Genomic DNA, 20,282 nt, shown 5'->3' on the forward strand with positions numbered 1-20,282 from the left:
AAGGAACATAGGAAGCTGCCTTTTACTGAGTTAGTCCATCTAGCTCAGTATTGTCTACACAGACTGGCAGCAGTTTCTCCAAGGTTGCAAGGAGGCATCTCTCTCAGCACACATGAGCACTGGCTAGTAGCCATCACTTGCATGGTTTTCATGTTCCTGATACCTGGATAATGCTAAGGTAGCCATTCATTGATTGTCCGCAATAGGGGACTGTTGGCATCCGTACGGCAAGAGAGCTGGTCTTGTGCTAGCAAGCATGACTTGTCCCCTTAGCTAAGCAGGGTCTGCACTGGCTGCATATGAAAGGGAGACAGGAAGTGTAAGCGCTGTAAGATATTCCCCTTAGGGGATGGAGCCGCTCTGGGAAGAGCATCTAGGCTCCAAGTTCCCTCCCTGGCATCTCCAAGATAGGGCTGAGAGAGATTCCTGCCTGCAACCTTGGAGAAGCCACTGCCAGTCTGTGTAGACAATACTGAGCAAGATGGACTTATGGTCTGACTCAGTATATGACAGCTTCCTGTGTTCCTAACCCCAGAGTACTCTGGTAGGGAGGGAGAAGTGAAAGGAGTTGGAGTTCATTAATGACTTTGTTATTAGTGAAAATAACTGGTTTGATCTGAGACATAGGTTCTTCCTATTCGCTGAAAATAAGGGACAAATGTAAGGGACAGACAATTGTGGGCTGAAATAAGGGACTTCCCTGCTAACAAGGGTAATGGGGTGGGGTGGTATCGCAGACCTCACTGTGCTGCCCCCCCTGGTGTTGTGTGTGTGTGTGTGTGTGTGTGTGTGTGGTGTGTGTGTGCGCATGCCATTGCACCCTGCCCACTTTTGGATTCTGGCTGGCTTTGTGATGCAGAAGAGCCTGCTTGTTGGGATCTTGGTAGATGTGTAGGGCTGGGATCAGGGAGCAAGAGGTTTGAATCCCCACTTAGCCTTTAGAGGGTCTGTTCTTGGGGTGGAAAACTAGGTGACCCGGTAGGATCACTTTCTCAGCCAAACCCACCTGGGAAGCCTGAGCTCCTTGGAGGAAGGAGGGACTGTGTACAAGAATCTGCGAATCCACTTGCCAGTAGTGAGTGCTCTAGCTCTCTGGTGAGCATGACACTCAGCACCACTAGATGTCTCATTTCCACTGCCATTTTGGAGAAAGTAAGAAACCACAGGAGTCCTTTCCCCACTATCTCCATATCCCAGTGCAAAAGACAGAAGAATTTCTGTACTATGCCGCTCCTCCCTCTCAATGTCACCGATTGGATGCAATGGCTGCCCTTGATGAAAAGGAGGAAGCCCATACAGTCAGTTCCCCCTCCCACCCCACGGCTCTCTTGACTCCAGATTAGATCATCTGGGAGAATGGGGTCAAATGGTGGGACCTGCAGTTTCTTGTTATGTGCAAAGGTGGCCTATAAGTCCCTGTATGAACTGCTTTTGTTGTAAGGGGAAAACAAAAAGACACAGTGGGATGTCTCCTAAGCATATTTACTCAGAGATAAGTCCCATCCTAAGTGGTGAATAAATATTATTAATTAAGTAAAGCTCTCAGGATAAAAAGTGTTTACATTAATGGAGTTGCAGAAGATGGATAAGCAACTTGTCTGAGGAGTGTCCTCATCCCGACTTAATTCAGTAGGTAGGCCCTGCCAACTGAACAAAGGCATTTTTTTGAAGTGGGGATTCTCTTTATTTAGCAGAGGGAGAGCAACTGGCCCTACCCATCCCCAGCACAGTATTCCTCCAGTGGCTGTTGGTGGTGTCCATCTTGTGTTTCTTTTTTAGATTATGAGCCCTTTGGGGAGAGGGATCCATTTTATTTATTTACTAGTGTTCTGAAGCCCGTTATAATAACGGGCACTAGCCTTTTCCTCTCCCCTTTACTGTTTGTTTTTTTAAAAATGCAGCCTCCGCCGCTGCCTCCGAAGTCCGTCCCTCCCTCCCTCCCAGCTTCCGAAACCACCTTACCCTGTCCCGTTACAGTTGAGCAAAGAAAGTCCTAAATTGAGGAGGGAGAGAGGAGCTCTCAAGCAGTGCTCCTCCCTCTGCAAAGGCTCTGCCCGAACTGGCGCTTGGGACTGAAAGGACGCCTCTTGCGTCCTTTCGGCCCCAAGCGCCAGTTTGGGCAGAGCCTTTGCAGAGGGAGGAGCACTGCTTGAGAGCTCCTCTCTCCCTCCTCAATTTAGGACTTTCTTTGCTCAACTGTAACGGGACAGGGTAAGGTGGTTTCGGAAGCTGGGAGGGTGGGACTTCGGAGGCAGCGGCGGAGGCTGTATTTTTGCTTTCTGTTTTCTTCGGCCTTCGCTCGGCCCCCGGTCCCGGCCTCCGTCTCCCTGCGGCGGTCTGGGCCTCCACCGCTGCCCGCAGCTCCGGCCGGGTCCTCCGCTCCCTGGGGCCTCTCCCTTGTCGCCGCGGGTGTCCTCTGGGCAAGGCGGCGGCGGCCAGTGTTCGCCGGCGCCGCTCACCCTGCTTCTTCGGGGCGGCCGCTTCTGGCCACCCAAGATGGCCACCGGGTGCCGGCCGTCGTGTCTCCCTTGCCCTGTTCTGCGCATGCGCTCAGCGCATGCGCAGAACAGGCCAGGGAGGCACGGACACACGCTTGGTGTCCGTCCACGGACGGACACCAAGCGTTTTATTAGAGAGGATATCTATGTAAACCGCTCTGGGAACTTTCGTTGAAAAGCGGTATATATTCATTGTCCTAGGCCTAGTGCAGTCTCCTGTGTCGCGTCCCCCCCCCCCCCCGACAACAGTCTACAAAATTCCTCCCTACACGCACATACCTGAGAAGTGTCCACACTGTCCACTTTGCTGCCACAACTAATAATTAAGCCTTCATGACTCCCTCTAAACCAGTGATCATCATCACTTCTTCTGGCCATTATCCTATTAATTAACCAAATGATGCTTTTCCCAGCATGAAGATAAGAGACTGGAAAAGCTTTACCTGCTTCATTGCAGGTTGCTGGTAAGAATTACAGACACAAGGCTAGAGAAAGTGGCAACTCTAGGGAGACTGAACTCTAGCTCAATCCACATATAATGCAGAATGATGTTTTCATGATCAGTAACGCTCACTGCACTCCCTGTGCGGGTTCCCGCTTCCGCTGCCTAGCTTTTTTGTAGTCGTATCTAAACTGGGAAGCTGTGGTTAGTACTAATCTTCAAATCATGGCGCAGCATCCAGACTAGTTAGTCATAACTAAACACCATTGAAATTATGAGGACAAGTGAGTCATGACTAGCTCATTCATTTCAGTGGGACTTAACCCAGGACTAGCTTCATCTGCAGCCACCTAATGGCACAGTGGGGAAGTAACCTAGGGAGCAAGAGGTTAAGGATGTGCACGGAATCGGTTCGAAGGTGGGGGTGGGACAACTTTAAAGGCAGGGCAGGGTGCACTTACCCCTCCTTCCGCTTCCTCCCTGCCAGAGCTGTGTTTGTAAAGACCCCATCGAGGTGGCAGCATACCTCCCTGCCACCCTGTCACTTTCTTGGATGGAAGTCCCGGGTGTGCGCCAGATGTGCTGATGCGCAGGCCCAACATGCGCAAGTGAGATATGCGTGCCTAGCGGCCAGTGTTCTAACCTGTTCAGAGGCCCATAAAAGAGTTTGTGCGTATCCCTACAAGAGGTGGCTGCTTCAAATCCCCGTTGGTATGTTTCCCAGACTATGGGAAACACCTATATCGGGCAGCAGCGATATAAGAAGATGCTGAAAGGTATCAACTCATACTGTGTGAGAGTTGGCAATGGTAAATCTCCTCCTGTATTATTCCAAAGAAAACCACATGGCTCTGTGATCGCCAGGAGTCGACACTGACGCAATGGCACAGTTGTTACCTTAGCTTCATCTGCAGTGCTGTCTTCTGTTTGAAAAGGGTTTGCAATGTGTGTTTTGGAAGTTAGCATTAACCATAGGTTGCCCGTTCCAATATCATGGGAAACTATGGGTTTTTCCATAGAAAACCCATAGGGACGGTTGCAGAGGGGAGTGTGTGAGCCTGCAGGTTTCTTGACTGCTAAATCATAATGTAGCTTTACATCTAAATGTAGCCTGTTTGTATATCTTCTCTGCTCCCTGCTTAAAAGGGAAAAAAGGAAAGATTGTGCCGGGTCAGTGTTGACTCCTGTCGACCACACAGTGCCATATAGTTTTCTTGGTAGAATACAGGAGTGGTTTCCCATTGCCTTCCTCCTGCGCAGTATGAACTGAAGTCTTTGCTGTTGTCACTGAAGTGAGCATCTGACTTCAGCACCTTCCTATATCGCTGCTGCCTGATATAGGTGACTAAAAATATATATTTACTAGGCGCTGTCTGGGAAGCACGCTGGCGGGGATTCGAACTAACAGCCTCTTGCTCCCTAGGCAAGCTGCTTCCCCATTGCACCACCACAGCTGATGCTCCCCATCGAACAAATCTGTAAAACTGGTGTACAGTATTTAACTCGCATCTGAATGGTTGCTTGAAGAATCCTCTTAGAAGCTATATTACTAATGTGCAGTGGCCTTTTGCCTTAATTACTTGTGGAACAATAGAAATTGCTTTGGTAAATCAGACCAAGGTTCACCCAGTTTGTATTCTGTTTCAAAACTGGTGAGCTAGATGAGTTTGGAATCTTACAAACAGGGTGATGGCCACCGCCTGGTTGTTGTCCTGAGTATTGAAAGGTGTACTGCACCTGAACATGAGGGCTCAAATCAGCTGGTATCTGTTGCTAGATTTATCCACTGTGGATATGGCTAATCTTTTTCAAAAAGCCGCCTTAGTGGTGTGGGAGCAGGTTCCCTGTATTGCCATCTCATGCAGTTCTAAGAAATGTGCGTATGTGAGATAGTAACATGATGATCCCTTCTCATCCAAATATTGTACATGTAGGAGTGGCTGGGAGGGAATGGTGTCTTTGTATGGTGGCTCCTGTGCTTCTGTGGGCAAGTGTTAATTTGCCCTGAGTGTAGTGGCCAATGCCTTCTTTTTAAGTCTACGTTGAACTGTAGTGTTAAAACCTGGCAGAGCCAAACCTTTAATAGAAAAGTTTAACCTGTGTTGCACTTCCGGCCTAGTAGAGAACATTATCTTGTTGGTCCTTGGAAACTATAATTGGAAACGCATTGACCTTAATAGTCCTGAGTAGTCAGCTCACAGCAGGAAGAGAGGCTCTTACAAAAGGGACCTGATTTGCAGGACAAGCGTTGTCCCACTTCCATTTTTATGTACTCCCCTTGCATAGTTCTACTCTGAGAAATCTCATATTGTGGCATATTGTATTCCAGTTTCTAGAAATGAGATTTAAGTTTTGCCCACAAGACTTACTTCTTACCAAGTTAGCAAAGCATTTTGAAGGGTGGTGCCAGAATAAATCAAAATTTAAACTACATCTCTTTCCTGTTCTGCGAGGTACAGTTTGATTTTTAGAACACTGTTTAAATCCATGCTGTTATAGTCCTTTCTCATGTTATGCTGCTTTTTTTTTTTTAGAATTTGTTCTGAGGTTAGGAGCCAAGAGGGTGCTGAGTTGAATACAGAAGTATTCCGTGTAACAGGGATTCTGAGGTGGTATTGACTAGACCTCGCATCATCCCTAGCTGCAGTGGCCTTTGGCTAAGGATGATGGGGGTTGTAGTCAGTAACATCTGGGAACACTGGTTAACAGCTCCTTTTAAGCCCTCTACCATGAGGAGGATTGCTACTATTTTATTGGTGTTTTTTTCTGCAGGTTTTAAAAAAACTTATTTTTGTGGATACTTCCAATGTAAATCACACTTTTGTCTTGGAGAATTTAAACTTATGAAATCAGTAAGGCTAACCAGAGGCTAGTAGGTTAATTTATCAATGTAGTTTTGCAGCCTCTGGGAATCCAACAAGCAGGGCATGAAGACTATAGCTCTTCCCTGTTGTTTCCTGCCCCCTGCGGATGATACTTGGGGTATACTGCCCCTAAACATGAAGGTTCCATATAATCATGAGGACCAGTAAGCAACAATCTCCTCCATGGTTTTGAATTAATCCCTTTAAAGTATCTTAATTAGTGGCTGCCACCACATTCTGTAGCAGCAAATTTCATTAATTCTGTGAAGTGTTTTATTTCATCTGTCCTGAATCTACTGCCAGTCAGTTTCAATGGCTAATCCTGAGTTCTGGTGCTATGAGAAAAAAAATAAAAACATTTCTCTTTCCACTTTCTTCATACTTCATAACTTACAAATTTCATGTTCTCTCTTCCCTGTCAGCTTTTCTTCTAAACTAAAGATTCGTAAACATATTTGCCTTTCCTCATGATAGGTGCTCTAGCTCCCTGATCATTTTAGTTTGTGTATTTATTTTTTGCATTTATATCCCACTCTTCTTACAAGGAGCTCAGGGCCTTCACAACAATCCTGTGAGGTGGGGGGAGAAAGAGAGACCCCCAAGGGCACCCAGTTCTATAATGTCCTTTTTTGAGATGAATTGACCAAGATTATGTACGCTATAGTTTTTTATAAGAGCAGTACAGTATGGATAGCTCTATTTTCAGTAGTAATCCTTAGTTTGGGATTTGCACAGCTGCCACATACTGAGTTGATGTTTCACACCTTTCAGTAATGACTCCACATCTGTGCATTGTGCTTTGGACTGCCTGCAGTCTTTTGGATTGGAGCCCATGTGTTGGTCTAGGTGCCGTTTTGTCCTAAACCCCAAATCCTGCCTGTCAAATCCAGTTTGTGGATCCCACTCTATCTTAATTCTAGTTTGGCCCTAGTGATGTTCGCAGTTTGTGATACTAGGCAATCCTTCCAAACTTGTCACTCAGTTGAACAATATTGGAACTTCACATCTTTGACACACAACTGTGTGGAAAGGTTTTGGTGTGTGTGTGTGTGTGTGTGTGTGTGCATTTAACTCAGAAGTATTGGTATTTATTTATTATTTATTGCATTTCTAGACCGCCCCATCCAGCGGCTCTGGACAGTGCACAACAAATTAAGGAACATCAAAACCACATTTAAAAAACACACTGCTTAAAACAATTAAAAAAAACAATTTTAAAACAATTCAGAGCCATTTTTAAAACCTTGGAAGATATAACACATGTTTAATTCCCTTGGACAGAAATGTAACTTCCTTTATAGCATATGAACTTCATTCTTCTAGGACACAATGACACACGTCAAAAGAAAGATGAAAAATGAGAGCCAGCGTGGTGTAGTGGTTAGAGTGCTGGACTAGGACTGGGGAGACCCGAGTTCAAATCCCCATTCAGCCATGATACTGGCTGGGTGACTCTGGGCCAGTCACTTCTCTCTCAGCCTAACCCACTTCACAGGGTTGTTGTGAGGAGAAACCTAAGTATGTAGTACACCGCTCTTGGGCTCCTTGGAGGAAGAGCGGGATATAAAATGTAATAAATAAATAATAAATAAATACTTTAGTTCATATCCCCTTCTCATGACCAGTAATTGCTATGTTTATAATACTTTCACACTTCTGTTCAAAAGTTTGAATCTCATTCAGATTTTCATTTTTACCAACACTGCTTAGCTCCTAACTTGTGAAGTCAGAAGATCTGTTTTGAGTCAAAGGAAACCACTGTCAATACTCTTACAGACTTGTTACAGTAAATGGGAAGTGATCATGCATAGGGAAAGCATAATATTAACCCTTGCAACACTAGAAGACTAAGGCTGCAATTCCATATGCCATGTGCTTGGGAGTAAGTTCCATTGAGCTTAACTGGAATTATGACTGAGTAGACATGAACCGAGTTCTGCTGTAAAATACGTTATGCATTTGTTAAAGGGCTTATTGAGTGTGTTCTCTCTCTCTCTCTCTCTCTCTCTCTCTCTCTCTCTCTCTCTCACAAACAAGAACTAAAATACTTTGCCAAGTAGCAGTGCTTTACAATCTGAATGTTATCAAGGTTCTGGGGATCACTGCACACTCTTAGAACTAAAAATAATCCTTCTGTTGCTATGTTAACTTTCAGGTGATGAATGATAGGAATGGAGACTGCAGCTGTAAGAAGCAAAGCCATGGAAAAAGCAGCCACTGCAGAAAGCAAGGAACAAGACAAAAAGAAAAGGTCTAGAGTAAAACAGGTGCTTTCAGACATAGCAAAGCAAGTGGACTTCTGGTTTGGCGATGTCAATCTTCACAAGGACAGGTTTCTCCGAGAACAAATAGAAAAATCTAGAGATGGATGTGAGTTTATGCTTTACCAAGCTAGCAATAAAACACGTTGCCATTGGAATGCGGTTTTTTAGAAGAGCATTCTTGTCCATTTGTATATTTCTAGCAGCTGAGAATCAAAATTTCCCATGCTAGATGATGATGGCCTTATAGTCATAATACATACTTGGATATCCTTTTGCAAATGGTTGGTGGTTTTACATTATTGATAGTATTTTCAGAGCACCACTATATGGTGAAGATTCTCTGTTTTTTATCCAAGTGGTGTCAGTAGAGGGTTGGCAAATACCTTAGTTGTGAGAATCTTCTATGTTCATTTCAAATGTTTTCTTTTTTTTTTTTAGATGTTGACATATCACTTTTGGGTTCTTTTAACAACATGAAGAAATTAACCACTGATCGGAAATTGATAGCACGAGCAGTTAAAAGCTCATCTGTTGTAGAGGTGAGTACAAAACCTGGTTTTTATGAGTGAGAGAAAATATTATGGAAAAGATTTTCCTAATTGGTTTGTCTCTTACAGTTGGATTTAGAAGGAACTAGAATTAGAAGACGGCAGCCACTGGGTGAGCAACCGAAAGATGTGGATAGTCGTACAGTATATGTGGTAAGACATTTCTAAAGCATTTTAACCTCCAGATAGTTTCCTGAAGGTGAACTGTGCATTTTTTTTCATTTGTAAAAATGTGTGTGGGTGTTTTCTTCAGAAGGGGTTAATGAATACCGTCAATTGATGGTCATTAGTTGTTGTTGTTTTTATTTGGAGTTTGGGGTGTTAAGGGGTCACACATCCTGATCCAGAGCTCCAGGTGTGAGTCAGCACACTGCATTTTAATGGAGGCAGCATGATAATGAATAATTGGAACTACATTCCATTAAAATTTGCAGGCCTTCTTCTGCCAAATAAATAAATTTAATTTTGTGATGCGGGGAATACTACTTTGTCACTTCGTTTGGCTTCCAAGGAAAAATTAAATACAGTCCCTCGCCAACCGCTAGGGTTCCGTTCCTGGAAACCCTCACGGTTGGCGAATTCACGGTAGACTAGCCATTGATTTCAATGGCAAATGGGTTTAGGGGAATCACAGTTGCAAAGTGACCCAAAACAACATAAAAAATTGAAAGAATTACCCCCAGCTCCCCAGAAATGACACCAACCCCTCCCCTTAAAAAAAAAAAAAATCACCAAACTGCAAATATTCAGGTCACGGATGGTGAGGGCGGTCACAATTTCCCAGTCATGGTTACTCAAAACCGTGATTGGGGAAACCGCGATAAGTGAGGGATGACTGGGCTAATCTTATTAAAAAAATGAATATTATGAATTGATGTTGGATATTGAATATTTCATTGATGTTACCTTAGTTAAGGTACAGGAGAACCCTGTTATTCTCAGGGGTTCTGTTCCAGGCAAGGGGAATGTGGATAGCGAATCTGTGAATAATGGTGCATTAGGGCTACGGGGATCGGTATGGGGAGTAGTGATGTGCACGGACCGCGGAGGCATGTTCTGACGCAGGGGGGGTTGTACTTACCCCTCCCGCTGCTTTTCCCCCTCCGCCGCTCCAGTTTTAGCCAAATCTTCGGGGTGGCACCACCCCTGCCCCCTTGTTGGCTGGTAAAAGTGGGTGCGCATGCACCCGACGTGCCGTGCACATCACTGCGGCCACACATGCACCCGCTGCCAATGTGTGCGACACACACACACAGTGATGTGCGCGGCGCGTGCGCGGCGCATGCATCGGCAGTGGGCGCACATTACCAACCAACAAGGGGGCAGTGGCAGCAGGGAGGAACGCTGCCACCCTGAAGATTTGGCTAAAACTGGAACACCGGAGGGGGGAAAGTGTGTTGTCGGGGGGTAACTACAACCCCACTGCCCTTAAAGCGACACCACCACCCTCTGTGTCGAACAGTTGGACTGGGCCACATGCGAACCGGTTCTCAGGCCTTTTACATGGCCTGCGGACCGGTTCGTGCACACCCCTAATGGGGGGTTAGGTTCCCCCACTGCTCAAAATCACCCCCAAAAAGATAAAATGGGCCAAATAAAGTGACCTACCATGTTCCACAGTGCTTCACTTGTCCACAAGTAAAAAGGTGACCAAAAATTGTTTGTTTGGTGTCATTTTCTCTTCAAAATGAGCGATAAAATGTCTCCGATGCATGAAATGGCATCTGGAAATTACCTCTGTCTGCAGTCATTTCTGGCTGCCACAGATACGCAGATTTAACCCCTTTTAGCCATTTTAAGATTGCATATACAGAGGTTGTGTGTCTAATACTTGACCGTGGATATGTGAAACCGCGAGTGCTGGTCCTGCGATTAATGAGGTTCTCCTGTATATGTTTACTGACAGGTTTTCCTGTTACAATTTCACCACCGCTTATTTGGAAAGTTATTTAATTTTGTTGTAAATATTGTCCATGATCTATCTGGTGCCTGATTTTAAAAGTTATATGTGCAAAAAAGCAGCTGTGTATATTGTAAGTAATCAAAATCAAGGTCATTAGCATCAGCAGATAACTTTCTTTCAAAAAGAAGCCAACCTAGGAAGCTGCCATATAGCAAGTCAGACCATTAGTCCATCTCGCTCAGTATTGTCTACACAGACTGGCAGCAGCTTCTCCAAGATTACTGGCAGGAGTCTCTTGGGGATGCCAGGGAATCCCTCTCTTGGAGATGCCAGGGAGGCAGCTTGCAAGTGCTCTTCCCAAAGCAGCCCCATCCCCTAAGGGGAATATCTTACAGTGCTCACACATGTAGTCCCCCATTCAAATGCCAATCAGGGTAGACCCTGCTTAGCAAAGGGGACAATTTGCACTTGCTACCACAAAATAACCTCTAGTCTGCCTTTGATGTAGCACTTCTATAAGTGTGAAACCATGCAAAATCAGTTATGTTAAATGACTCCCTTTGATATGCAGCCATAAAGGATATACAATTGTGTTAGAAGCCTTGAACGGTGGTTCTGCAATCCTGGGATATATGGCCAGATCCATTATATAGAGCTAACTGGTGTCCATGGCTATCATGTTACTGCATGTAAGCTTATGGTTACAGTAGCTTATTTTCAGATTTTATACATGAAATTATAGCTCTCTTTTGAAACTGTATACTAGTAACAACTGTCTTTTCATACACATAGAAAGTTTTTTTTCTGAGAGCACATCCAGGCCGACATACTTGAATTTCATGGTTTTCCTATTACTAATTTGCACCTAGTCCCGTAAAGCCTCCCAATAAATCTGATGCATAAGCTAACAAAACAAAAATAGCTGAACTTTAAGATGAGCTTGTGAAATAACTAGGTTTTAGTCTCTGATGGAATAATAAATAATAACTTTAGAACATAAGAACAGCCCTGCTGGATCAGGCCCAAGGCCCATCTAGTCCAGCATCCTGTTTCACACAGTGGCCCACCAGATGCCACTGGAAGCCTACAGCAGGAGTCGAGGACATCCCCTCTCTCCTGCTGTTCTCCCCTGCAACTTTATATAGCCTCAGCATAACAATTGTTATCTGAGTGACTCACAAAATACTGAAGATCTCTAATGCATGGGTGCAGAGGCGAGAATTGAGTAAATGTCCAAATGCAATGGAAAGAAAAAGGCCCAAATAATAATAATAGGACAAGAAATGGACCAGCAGTCACTTTAACGCAAGGCTTTTGCCAAGAGCAATTGTGGGATTGTTTGTTTGTAACTCTTTAATAGAAGTTGAAGTTCCACGTGAATAAAGAAGTAGACCATCGAATTTTAAAGTTGGAAAAGACCATGGAAAGTGACCATGCTCAGAGCAGAAAACTTTCATAACTGATAATAATAAATAATAGTAAACTTTATTAGTTAGATGCCCCATAACAAATTGTTTTCTGCCCAGTTCATAACGCAACATTAAAAAACCTTCAATAAAAATTCATAAAACACAACAAGCAAATTGCAACACACACACACACAAACTGCAATATTTTTTTTAAAAAATTAACCGTTTCTTTAAAAATCAGTTTTTAAAAGCCTGAGTGAACAAAAAAGGCATCTGAACAAACAAGTGATGGTGCTAGGCAAGCCTCACTGGGAAGACAATTCCGTAGACGGGTGCCACCACCAAAAAGGGCTTACCAATGGTTGTCCGAACTCTGCTTGAAAGCCTCCAATGAAGGAGGGTGCATAGCTATGCAAAGCAGATCTTAAAAATAGGAAAAATTTCCTAAATATGTAGCCTGCCCTGAATCTGCTTCCTTGTAATTTCAACCCATTAGTTCTAGTCCTCCCCTTGGGAGCAACAGAGGACAAGTCTGCTCCTCCTTCTATGTGATAGAGTGAAAAACAGTAAAAGACCATGCAGTGCAGACTCCACAAATATTGGTAGCAGGTCATGTTGAAAAAATGCCACTCTAGGAAGCATTAACTTTGGAAATAACTTACAAATGCAGTTCTCCAAGTCTTGCCTTTATTTTTTAACCGGCTTCAGTTCAACACATCAATTAGGCATGCATAATACCACTAGTTTCCATGGTATTACAGCCACAGTTGTCCTTACTCTGAAAGGACTCCTACACTGGACCATGTGCTTCTTGTTCCAGAGTAAGGACCACTATGGATACTATCCAAAGGGTCTGGATTAGTATGTTGCCAATGTATTCATCGTAAATGACAGTGTTTTACTTCATGCCAGAATTCAAATAGTATGAAATTTTATTTAAAATTCTTTCTATTCCTGAAACAGACAATATATTGTTCAGTCAATATAATATCCCCCCTCCTGCCCAAATAATTACTTGGCATCCTTGAAATTAAAATGGACCCCTATGCTTGGATGCTATCCATATTAGGGGTGTGCATGAAAGGGTTGTCAGTGAACCAGTCCGCCATGATTTAAGTGGCTCGATTGCAGTATTCAGGACCGCTGGCCAGTCCATGATCGAACCGAGCCTTGTCTGTGGCAGACCAGTTTGAGGAGCTTTGCTTGTAAAGGGGAATCCAGTGAGCAAAGGAGAATCCTTTAAAAGGCTTCTAAAGGGCAGCCAGGGGTGGGGGTGGCAAGAGGGCAAAGGGGAACCCTTGAAAACACTTCTAAAGGGTGGCCAGCGAGAGGGTAAACGTAAGTAGACGTAAGGGGTTTACTAGTCTGGTGGCGGCCACGGTAGTGGTACCGCTGCTCCTCGAAGGCCTCCCTGGCCCAGGCACAGTGTGCGTGCGCCGCTTCCCCCAGCAGCCTACACACGTGGAGGCAGTGCATAGCAGGAACTGATCTGGCCTCTGCGCATGCACAGAGGCCATTTGTGTGGTCACACAACATGCCATTTGCAACCTGATCATGCAAATGGCCGTGCAAGTGTGGAGGCCAGGTGGGTTGCTGTGGGGAGCACTGCACGCACACAGGGTCTGGGCCAGGGGGGCCTTCAGGGAGCATCAATACCATTATTGCACCCACCAGTGGACTGGTAAGCAGACATACCTGCTCTTTTGGTGCATGTATGTAGAATAGTAGTAATGGATATGCCTATTACTTGATGCGTGCCTTTTTCTTCTTCTTTCTTTTGCTTTAGGAGCTCCTTCCTAAAAATGTCAATCACAGTTGGATTGAGCGAGTATTTGGTAAATGTGGCAATGTCGTTTATATCAGCATCCCTCGCTATAAGAGTACTGGAGACCCAAAGGGGTTTGCATTTGTTGAATTTGAAACAAAAGAACAAGCAGAAAAGGCAATTGAGGTAAGTCAGGAACATCTTAAAAGGACTGGTTCTGTGGTTATTATTGAGGTTAAATGTCTACACACCATTTTGCCTTGCCATTATAATACTTTTTTTCAAACCATGTATAACTGACCGGAGTGTGCATGCTGCTATGCAATATATGCTAATATACTGTACCTAAGGCTGTGTATATGCAGTGAATTTGCAAGCACAGAATCTGTTGTCTAGGGCAGGCTTCCCCAACCTGCGGGCCTCCAGATGTTGCTGAACTACAACTCCCAGCATCCCTAGACACAATTTATTGTGGCTGGGTATGCTGGGAGTTGTAGTTCAGCAACATCTGGAGGCCCGCAGGTTGGGGAAGCCTGGTCTAGGGAAAGGTCTTGGCTTTAAATTTCAGTGATAGGAAGTTCCAAGTACTAATAGTGCTGGACTGAAAATTTTCTTAGTGTCTACTGAAAATTAAGAATTAATGGAAGGTTAATCTGAGTTTCAGCAATCAGAGAATAGGCTTCATTGCCTTAAACTGCTCCTAGTCTCTGTCCCCCCAACAATGGTACCCTGTCCCCTTTCCATTGATTCCAAGCCTCTGCGAAACAGTCCTTACCCAAACAAACTTTGCAGTCAACACTTTGTGCACACACATCTGTTTACTTGGAAAAAAATACTAAAAAATTCAATCTGACTTGTTTCCCATTTAGTGTGATTGCCACCCAAGCCTTTTGAAATCCTGAAACCTGGGATTAAGCAAATTAAGTCTTTGAGATAAATTCACACGTAACTTGGGGTGAAGAAGAGTTTACTTAAATAACATGTGGGCCAGATTACAACATAACAGGAAACTATGCCTTCCTGCTGCAGGTCTCAAAACTGTTGGCTTGCATACTCCTCTCATGCACACAAGGAAAAAGTAAATCCCTTGCTTCCACTTTTATAATAAACTGCAGTTTCATGCTAACTGCAGCTCCTGGAGTTCCTATGTTAACTATAGTTAAAACAAGCCAGTATATCAAATCACAATTATATCCTGGCTGTACTCACATGTAATGTGGGATCAGAGTTGAAGGGGCCAGAGGTTGGCAAACCATTACATCCAAATGCATGCAACTCTGGACCCATTTGGAAAACGACACGAGATTGTGCTGCACAAGGACCATTTTGAACCCTCGGGTTGTAGTGAGTTCTCTGCTCATATCCAAGGTTAGAGTTTGGGAGCATTCCGAGCGAATGCAGAACTGGAGGCTTCATTCGCTGAATCTGGAGTTGAGGAAGGAAGCTCCTCCCCCTCTTTGGGTGAGATTGGCTGTGTGGGCTGACCTTCAAGCATGAAGAAAGCCCGCACAGCTGGTTCCCCCTTCTCTCTGCTGTCTCCCTGACTGCAGAGAGCCCACTCTCCGTTTTATCCAAATGTGGACAGAACTGTGTGTGGGATGTGGAACTGCGGGTCCATTGGACCCGTGGTTCCAGGTTATGTGCGAATACGGCCTCTGGCTTGTTCTAACTCTGGGTAGTTAACAGTCTGTAGTTCTTTAAGTTCCTGTGTAACTCAGAACTGTGGTTTGTTTATAAAGTGAAAGCAAAAGTTTATTCTTGTCTTGGTGCAAGAGAGGATATGAGGGGAAGGTCTTCAGCTCCCTTAGGTTCGTTCAGGCACCAGGAAACTATTGTTTCCCATTGCATCTGAGAATATGTATGTTAAACGCACATCTTTGTGTTTTTACCTTATTTCAGTTGATCAGCTGAAAGTATTGTGTTGGTGGTGTCCTTCATGCAACAAATTGTAGATAGGAGGGCATGTAGAGAAGTTTCTTCCAGGACACCTTGAACAATATAATTCTTGGGTTGTTTTTTTCTTGATGGTGATCATCTTAAATTTTACTGATTCTTGCATTTAAGTTCTTGAATAATCCACCAGAAGATGCACCAAGAAAACCTGGGATGTTCCCCAAAACAGTAAAAAACAAGCCCGTTCCTGCATTGCCTAGCGATTCTAGTGTAGTTGGTGAGTATAATCACTTGGTGATTCTCTTTATTTAGCTGGGGGAGAGTAACTGGCCCTCAGTACCTCCAGTGGCTGGTGCCTATCTTATGTTTCTTTTTAGATTGTGAGCCCTTTGGGGAGAGTGTTCTCTCTGAGGCAGGAGCGTGTGCATGTGCCCACAAGTTTTTAAATGTCCAATCAGTTACTTTAAGATCCTGCTCTGGTTGAATCAGGAAGGCCCCACTCTGAATGCACATGTGCACACACTGCCTTGATACTGTCACCCACAACAAAACTTATTCCACACACAGATGAAAAAAAATTAGAGAGAACATTGGAGGGATCCATCTTTATTTCTATGTAAACCACTTTGGAAACCTTTGTTGAAAAGTGGTATATAATAACTTTATTTTTGCCCATTGAATCTGGAGATAACTGATCATTCTGTTATAAAAAATATTCATTTCTGCTTTTTTGGTGTTAGAAGGTGGTAATCTGTTCTAGAACGGCTTTGTTCAGTTTCCTGTATATGTGTTTTATTCTTTTTACTCTCCAGTAACAAATATGCCAGCATCATCAACTATAACTTGTGAATAGAAGACAGCATGGCACCTTAGTTGTTTTCTTAACTCTAAAACTGCTTTGTCTACCAGCTTTCATATTAACTTGCCCTTCTTTGAAAGCAAACGTCTTTCCTGCTTTCTTGTACATTGAAGTGACCTGAGCTCCTTGGCAAATGAGGGAGACAAAACAGCAATAAATAAAACCCAGTTTGGGGGGGAAATTATTAATGGGAAACAAATGTTGCTTAATTCATACAGAAGAGAAGAAAAAGAAAAAGAAGAAGAAATCCAAAGCAAAGAAGGAAAGCAGCCAACAATCAACTGCAGAGTCAAAGGACTCTAACATGGACATTGCTACAGAACACACAAACAGATCAAAAAGACATAGGACAACATCAGAGAGCTCTGAAATGGAAGCATCAGAAGTCCGTCAGTCTTCAAAGAAAGAGAGAAAAAAGCTGGATAGAACAGAAAGCTCAGGGTTAGGAGACAGCAGACCAGGAAAGAGGAAGCGAAGCCACTCTGGGGACGGAGAGGTTTTGGGTGCAAAGGTAAAGAAAACTACTCAGAAGGATAATGTTCACTCAGTTAAAGAGGAACCTACAGATGGGCCAGAAGATTCCAAGGGTAAGAGGTTACTGTTGTTTTTCTTCTTAACTTTTGATTGCAGGCAGAGATTTTTGGCAGGATTGTTGAAATGTTGGGAATTGTTTTGAAAAAGTGGTAGAAGTTGCAGTTTGATGGCACAAATGTGGCATAGAGCCAGTCAAATATAATGGTGGGAGTATTGAACAAGGATTGGGGGAAATCCCTACTCCGCTATGAAGCTAATGGGGTGACGTTCGTTCACCCTTACCCACTGCCTACCAGGATAGGGCTCTTACCTGACCCTTGTATGCCTACATGGTTTATCAGCCATTGCTAAAAAAGCAATGAGGAAATAACTACACTAAATTTGCTATCCTGTGCACATTTAGTTGGAAGTAAATCCCAATGAAGTAGGACATGGTGGGCTTGTTCTTCATACAGTAAACATGCCCCTAAGTAGACACTGGGCATCCATTGCCTGAGATTCAGATTCCGTTAAGACCCCTATGTTATAGAGGACATGCACTAAATTGTGTACAATAGGAGAGCATAATTGCTTGGTTTTCGAAGGTAGTCATGTCAAAGTCTTGTTGATATTAATGGGACTTAGTTGTGACTACAGAAGGAACCTGGGTGATTTTGAGAAGGAAAACAATAATAAAAACCCTGTGCTGAGTGTTCCAGGTTAGGCTCAACCTAATTAAGTGCCCTATGCCCTTGTATAATACTGTTTAAAATGGCACTTATTCGAATATGAATATCGGGTTTACCAGCCGCTATTGCAGCACATGGAAAACTGATTGTACTACGCACTTAGTGCTTGGGGCCAAAAGGGACCACAAAATGCTGTTGTAATAATGTGACCACTCTGTCTGTAGATGTCAGACCAAAACCTGTTCCTTGCATTTCTTATGAGAAAAGGGCATAGAGGCTGAACACACTATCTCTACAATCAATATAGCTTACACTGTGAGATTACACTGCTCTGGGCTCATAAATGGCATGTGGGATGACAGTTTGCAGTTGATGTTATGCTTAATGCAAGCTGTAGGTTTAAATGTTTAAATGTATTAACTTGGGGGTACTTTTACCCAAAATGGATTTAACAGTGTTTACCCACCATTGCCCCAACCATTTGTAGAGCTACTGAGAAAAGTATTATGAATAAAGATAGTGTTCAGCTTCTATGCTCCTTTATATGTATGGAAGATAAAAGAAAATCTCAACGGTTTGAATATCTGGTTTGCTAAACTAGAGCCAGCGTGGTGTAGTGGTTAGAGTGCTAGACTAGGACCTGGAATACCAGAGCTCAAATCCCCACTCAGCCATGATACTTGCTGAGTGACTCAGGGCCAGTCTCTTCTCTCAGCCTAACCTACTTCACAGGGTTGTTGTGAAGAGAAATCTAAATATGTAGTATACAAAAAAAAAACCACCGTGAAGATTGTCTTAGGTTGTCAGGTATTTCTTAAGTACCCTATGTAGATGGATTCTGCTTCCTTTTCTTCACTTAGAAATCTCCACTGAAGAAGAGAGAGAAATTGGAGATAAGAAAGACATCTCTCTTTCAAAATCTAAAAGGAAACATAAAAAGAAGCACAAGGAGAGACACAAGATGGGAGAAGAAGTAATTCCACTGAGAGTCCTCTCAAAGTATGTTAAAGCATGCATGATTCATTTTGAGTCTTATTGTGTGTTTGCATAGCTCTACACAAATCTACCCACTGTTGTTGAAGTGATTTATTTGCCAACTTTTACTGCTTCCCAGTTCTGACTTTGTGCCTAGTTTTGTTTTTGTTTTTAAGAGTTCTGGGTGACATGCAGCTACCCATGAGGGGTAGATGTATGGGAAAAATACATGCTCTATCTTGACATACCAATAGCATGGCATGTGTTCCCACCTAGATTTGATTTCACTTTTCCCTATGCAAGTCATTGCTGTTCTCAAGATTTACTCAGCCTTGTAGCAGGTTTGCTACTCTTGTAGCCAGAGAGCTGTTTTTCTACCCCAGCTGGAACCTGCACAGGATCATGGACTTAAATCTGTGCACTACAGACTAGTGGGGGAAGTTAATTTTATGATGTTGATTTTAAGCAACAAGAATACCTCCAGGGCTGTTATAATAGTATGTTCATTGATGGTGCAATATAAACAGAATAGCCAACCCGCACACACGGCCCGGACCTGGCGACCAATCCTCCTGGGTGCGCCTCGGCCAATCAGGCACCTCCGCCTCCCAGCCAATCAGCTGAGCACTGGTACGCACATTCCAAGGCACACCCAGGAGAATTATATTTATAGATAATGAAACAACGTCTGTATTATACAATAGGGGAAGGGAGGAAAGAGTTAAAAAGAGGCATGAGTTAACTAGGCATGTCTATGAACCAAGAGCTGAGCCTCAAGATTATCTGCCACTTTCTCAAAGTTCATGGCCCCATCATATAATCATAATTATTTTTAAAACTTGTTTGTGAGACAATAATTATGACAAGGTTAAGCTTTTCAAAAAAATCATGGGAGTGAGGGTACCCTTTAGGCTGCAGTCTTGTGCACTCATACCTAGGAGGAAGCTTTACTGAACACAGTGGGACTTAATCATGCATAGGATTGTGTGCTGTTAATGTTGCATCCCAATGGCTTTTGCTGTTTTATCTTAGGAATGAATGGGGAGGTTTCCTGGTATCTGTGGAGCAACTCTGTATTGCGCAGACTCCAGGAATCTATTCTTTTTGCCTGAGGATTTTACCCAAGTTAAGCACTCCTTACAGCAATTCCTTACTCTTCCCCTTTGAAATCAGTAGGATATCTAAGTTAGCATTGGCTGGGTCATGATTGCATTCATTATGCCAGTTATATGCCAGTCTTATGAAGCAGTAATTAGCAGCAATTCCTGGGAAGTGTATACGTATCTCCTCTATAAACAGGAAATCGCCCTGAGCCATTTTTGGAAGGGCAGTCTAGAAACTGAATAAATGAATGAATAAACATGGAAAAGGTAAATAACAGGTTTCTAATAAAGTGAAACTATTTTATTGTCAGTTTTAACTTTATTACATCAGTACTTACTGCCATGTGCAGTAATACAAAACATCTTTTATTTACCTTGTTCTCTCAACATATTTCAACATAAAGTAGTAGTAACTTCCCATATGGCTTGTAGTCCATCACCATTGCTAAAGTGCAATTCCAGACTTTATGCAACAGAGTTGCATATTAGCAACAGTAAGGAAATACAAGAAAAGTGCACTGCAGACTTTCCTTATGCATGGAAAACTTGCATTAATT

General features: G+C 43.4%; 1 protein-coding gene across 12 annotated transcripts in view; it reads left to right on the forward strand.

Annotated features, from left to right (window-relative positions):
* The window catches only part of LARP7 (La ribonucleoprotein 7, transcriptional regulator), a 73,184-nt gene that overhangs the window by 1,071 nt on the left and 51,831 nt on the right, over window positions 1–20,282 (forward strand). For all 12 annotated transcript variants that reach the window (XR_008307979.1, XR_008307980.1, XR_008307981.1 and 9 more), the window contains exons 2-8: window positions 7,960–8,174; window positions 8,507–8,607; window positions 8,686–8,769; window positions 13,715–13,879; window positions 15,758–15,863; window positions 16,664–17,032; window positions 18,508–18,646. Coding sequence is in view for 1 of the 12 variants with exons in the window: in XM_053252938.1 (XP_053108913.1) it covers window positions 7,967–8,174; window positions 8,507–8,607; window positions 8,686–8,769; window positions 13,715–13,879; window positions 15,758–15,863; window positions 16,664–17,032; window positions 18,508–18,646 (1,172 nt within the window). In the remaining 11 variants the exon portion in view is untranslated. The remainder of the gene's footprint in view (window positions 1–7,959; window positions 8,175–8,506; window positions 8,608–8,685; window positions 8,770–13,714; window positions 13,880–15,757; window positions 15,864–16,663; window positions 17,033–18,507; window positions 18,647–20,282) is intronic.

The sequence above is a fragment of the Hemicordylus capensis genome, chromosome 5 (genome assembly GCF_027244095.1).
Source record: "Hemicordylus capensis ecotype Gifberg chromosome 5, rHemCap1.1.pri, whole genome shotgun sequence".
In the NCBI taxonomy this organism is placed as follows: domain Eukaryota; kingdom Metazoa; phylum Chordata; class Lepidosauria; order Squamata; family Cordylidae; genus Hemicordylus; species Hemicordylus capensis.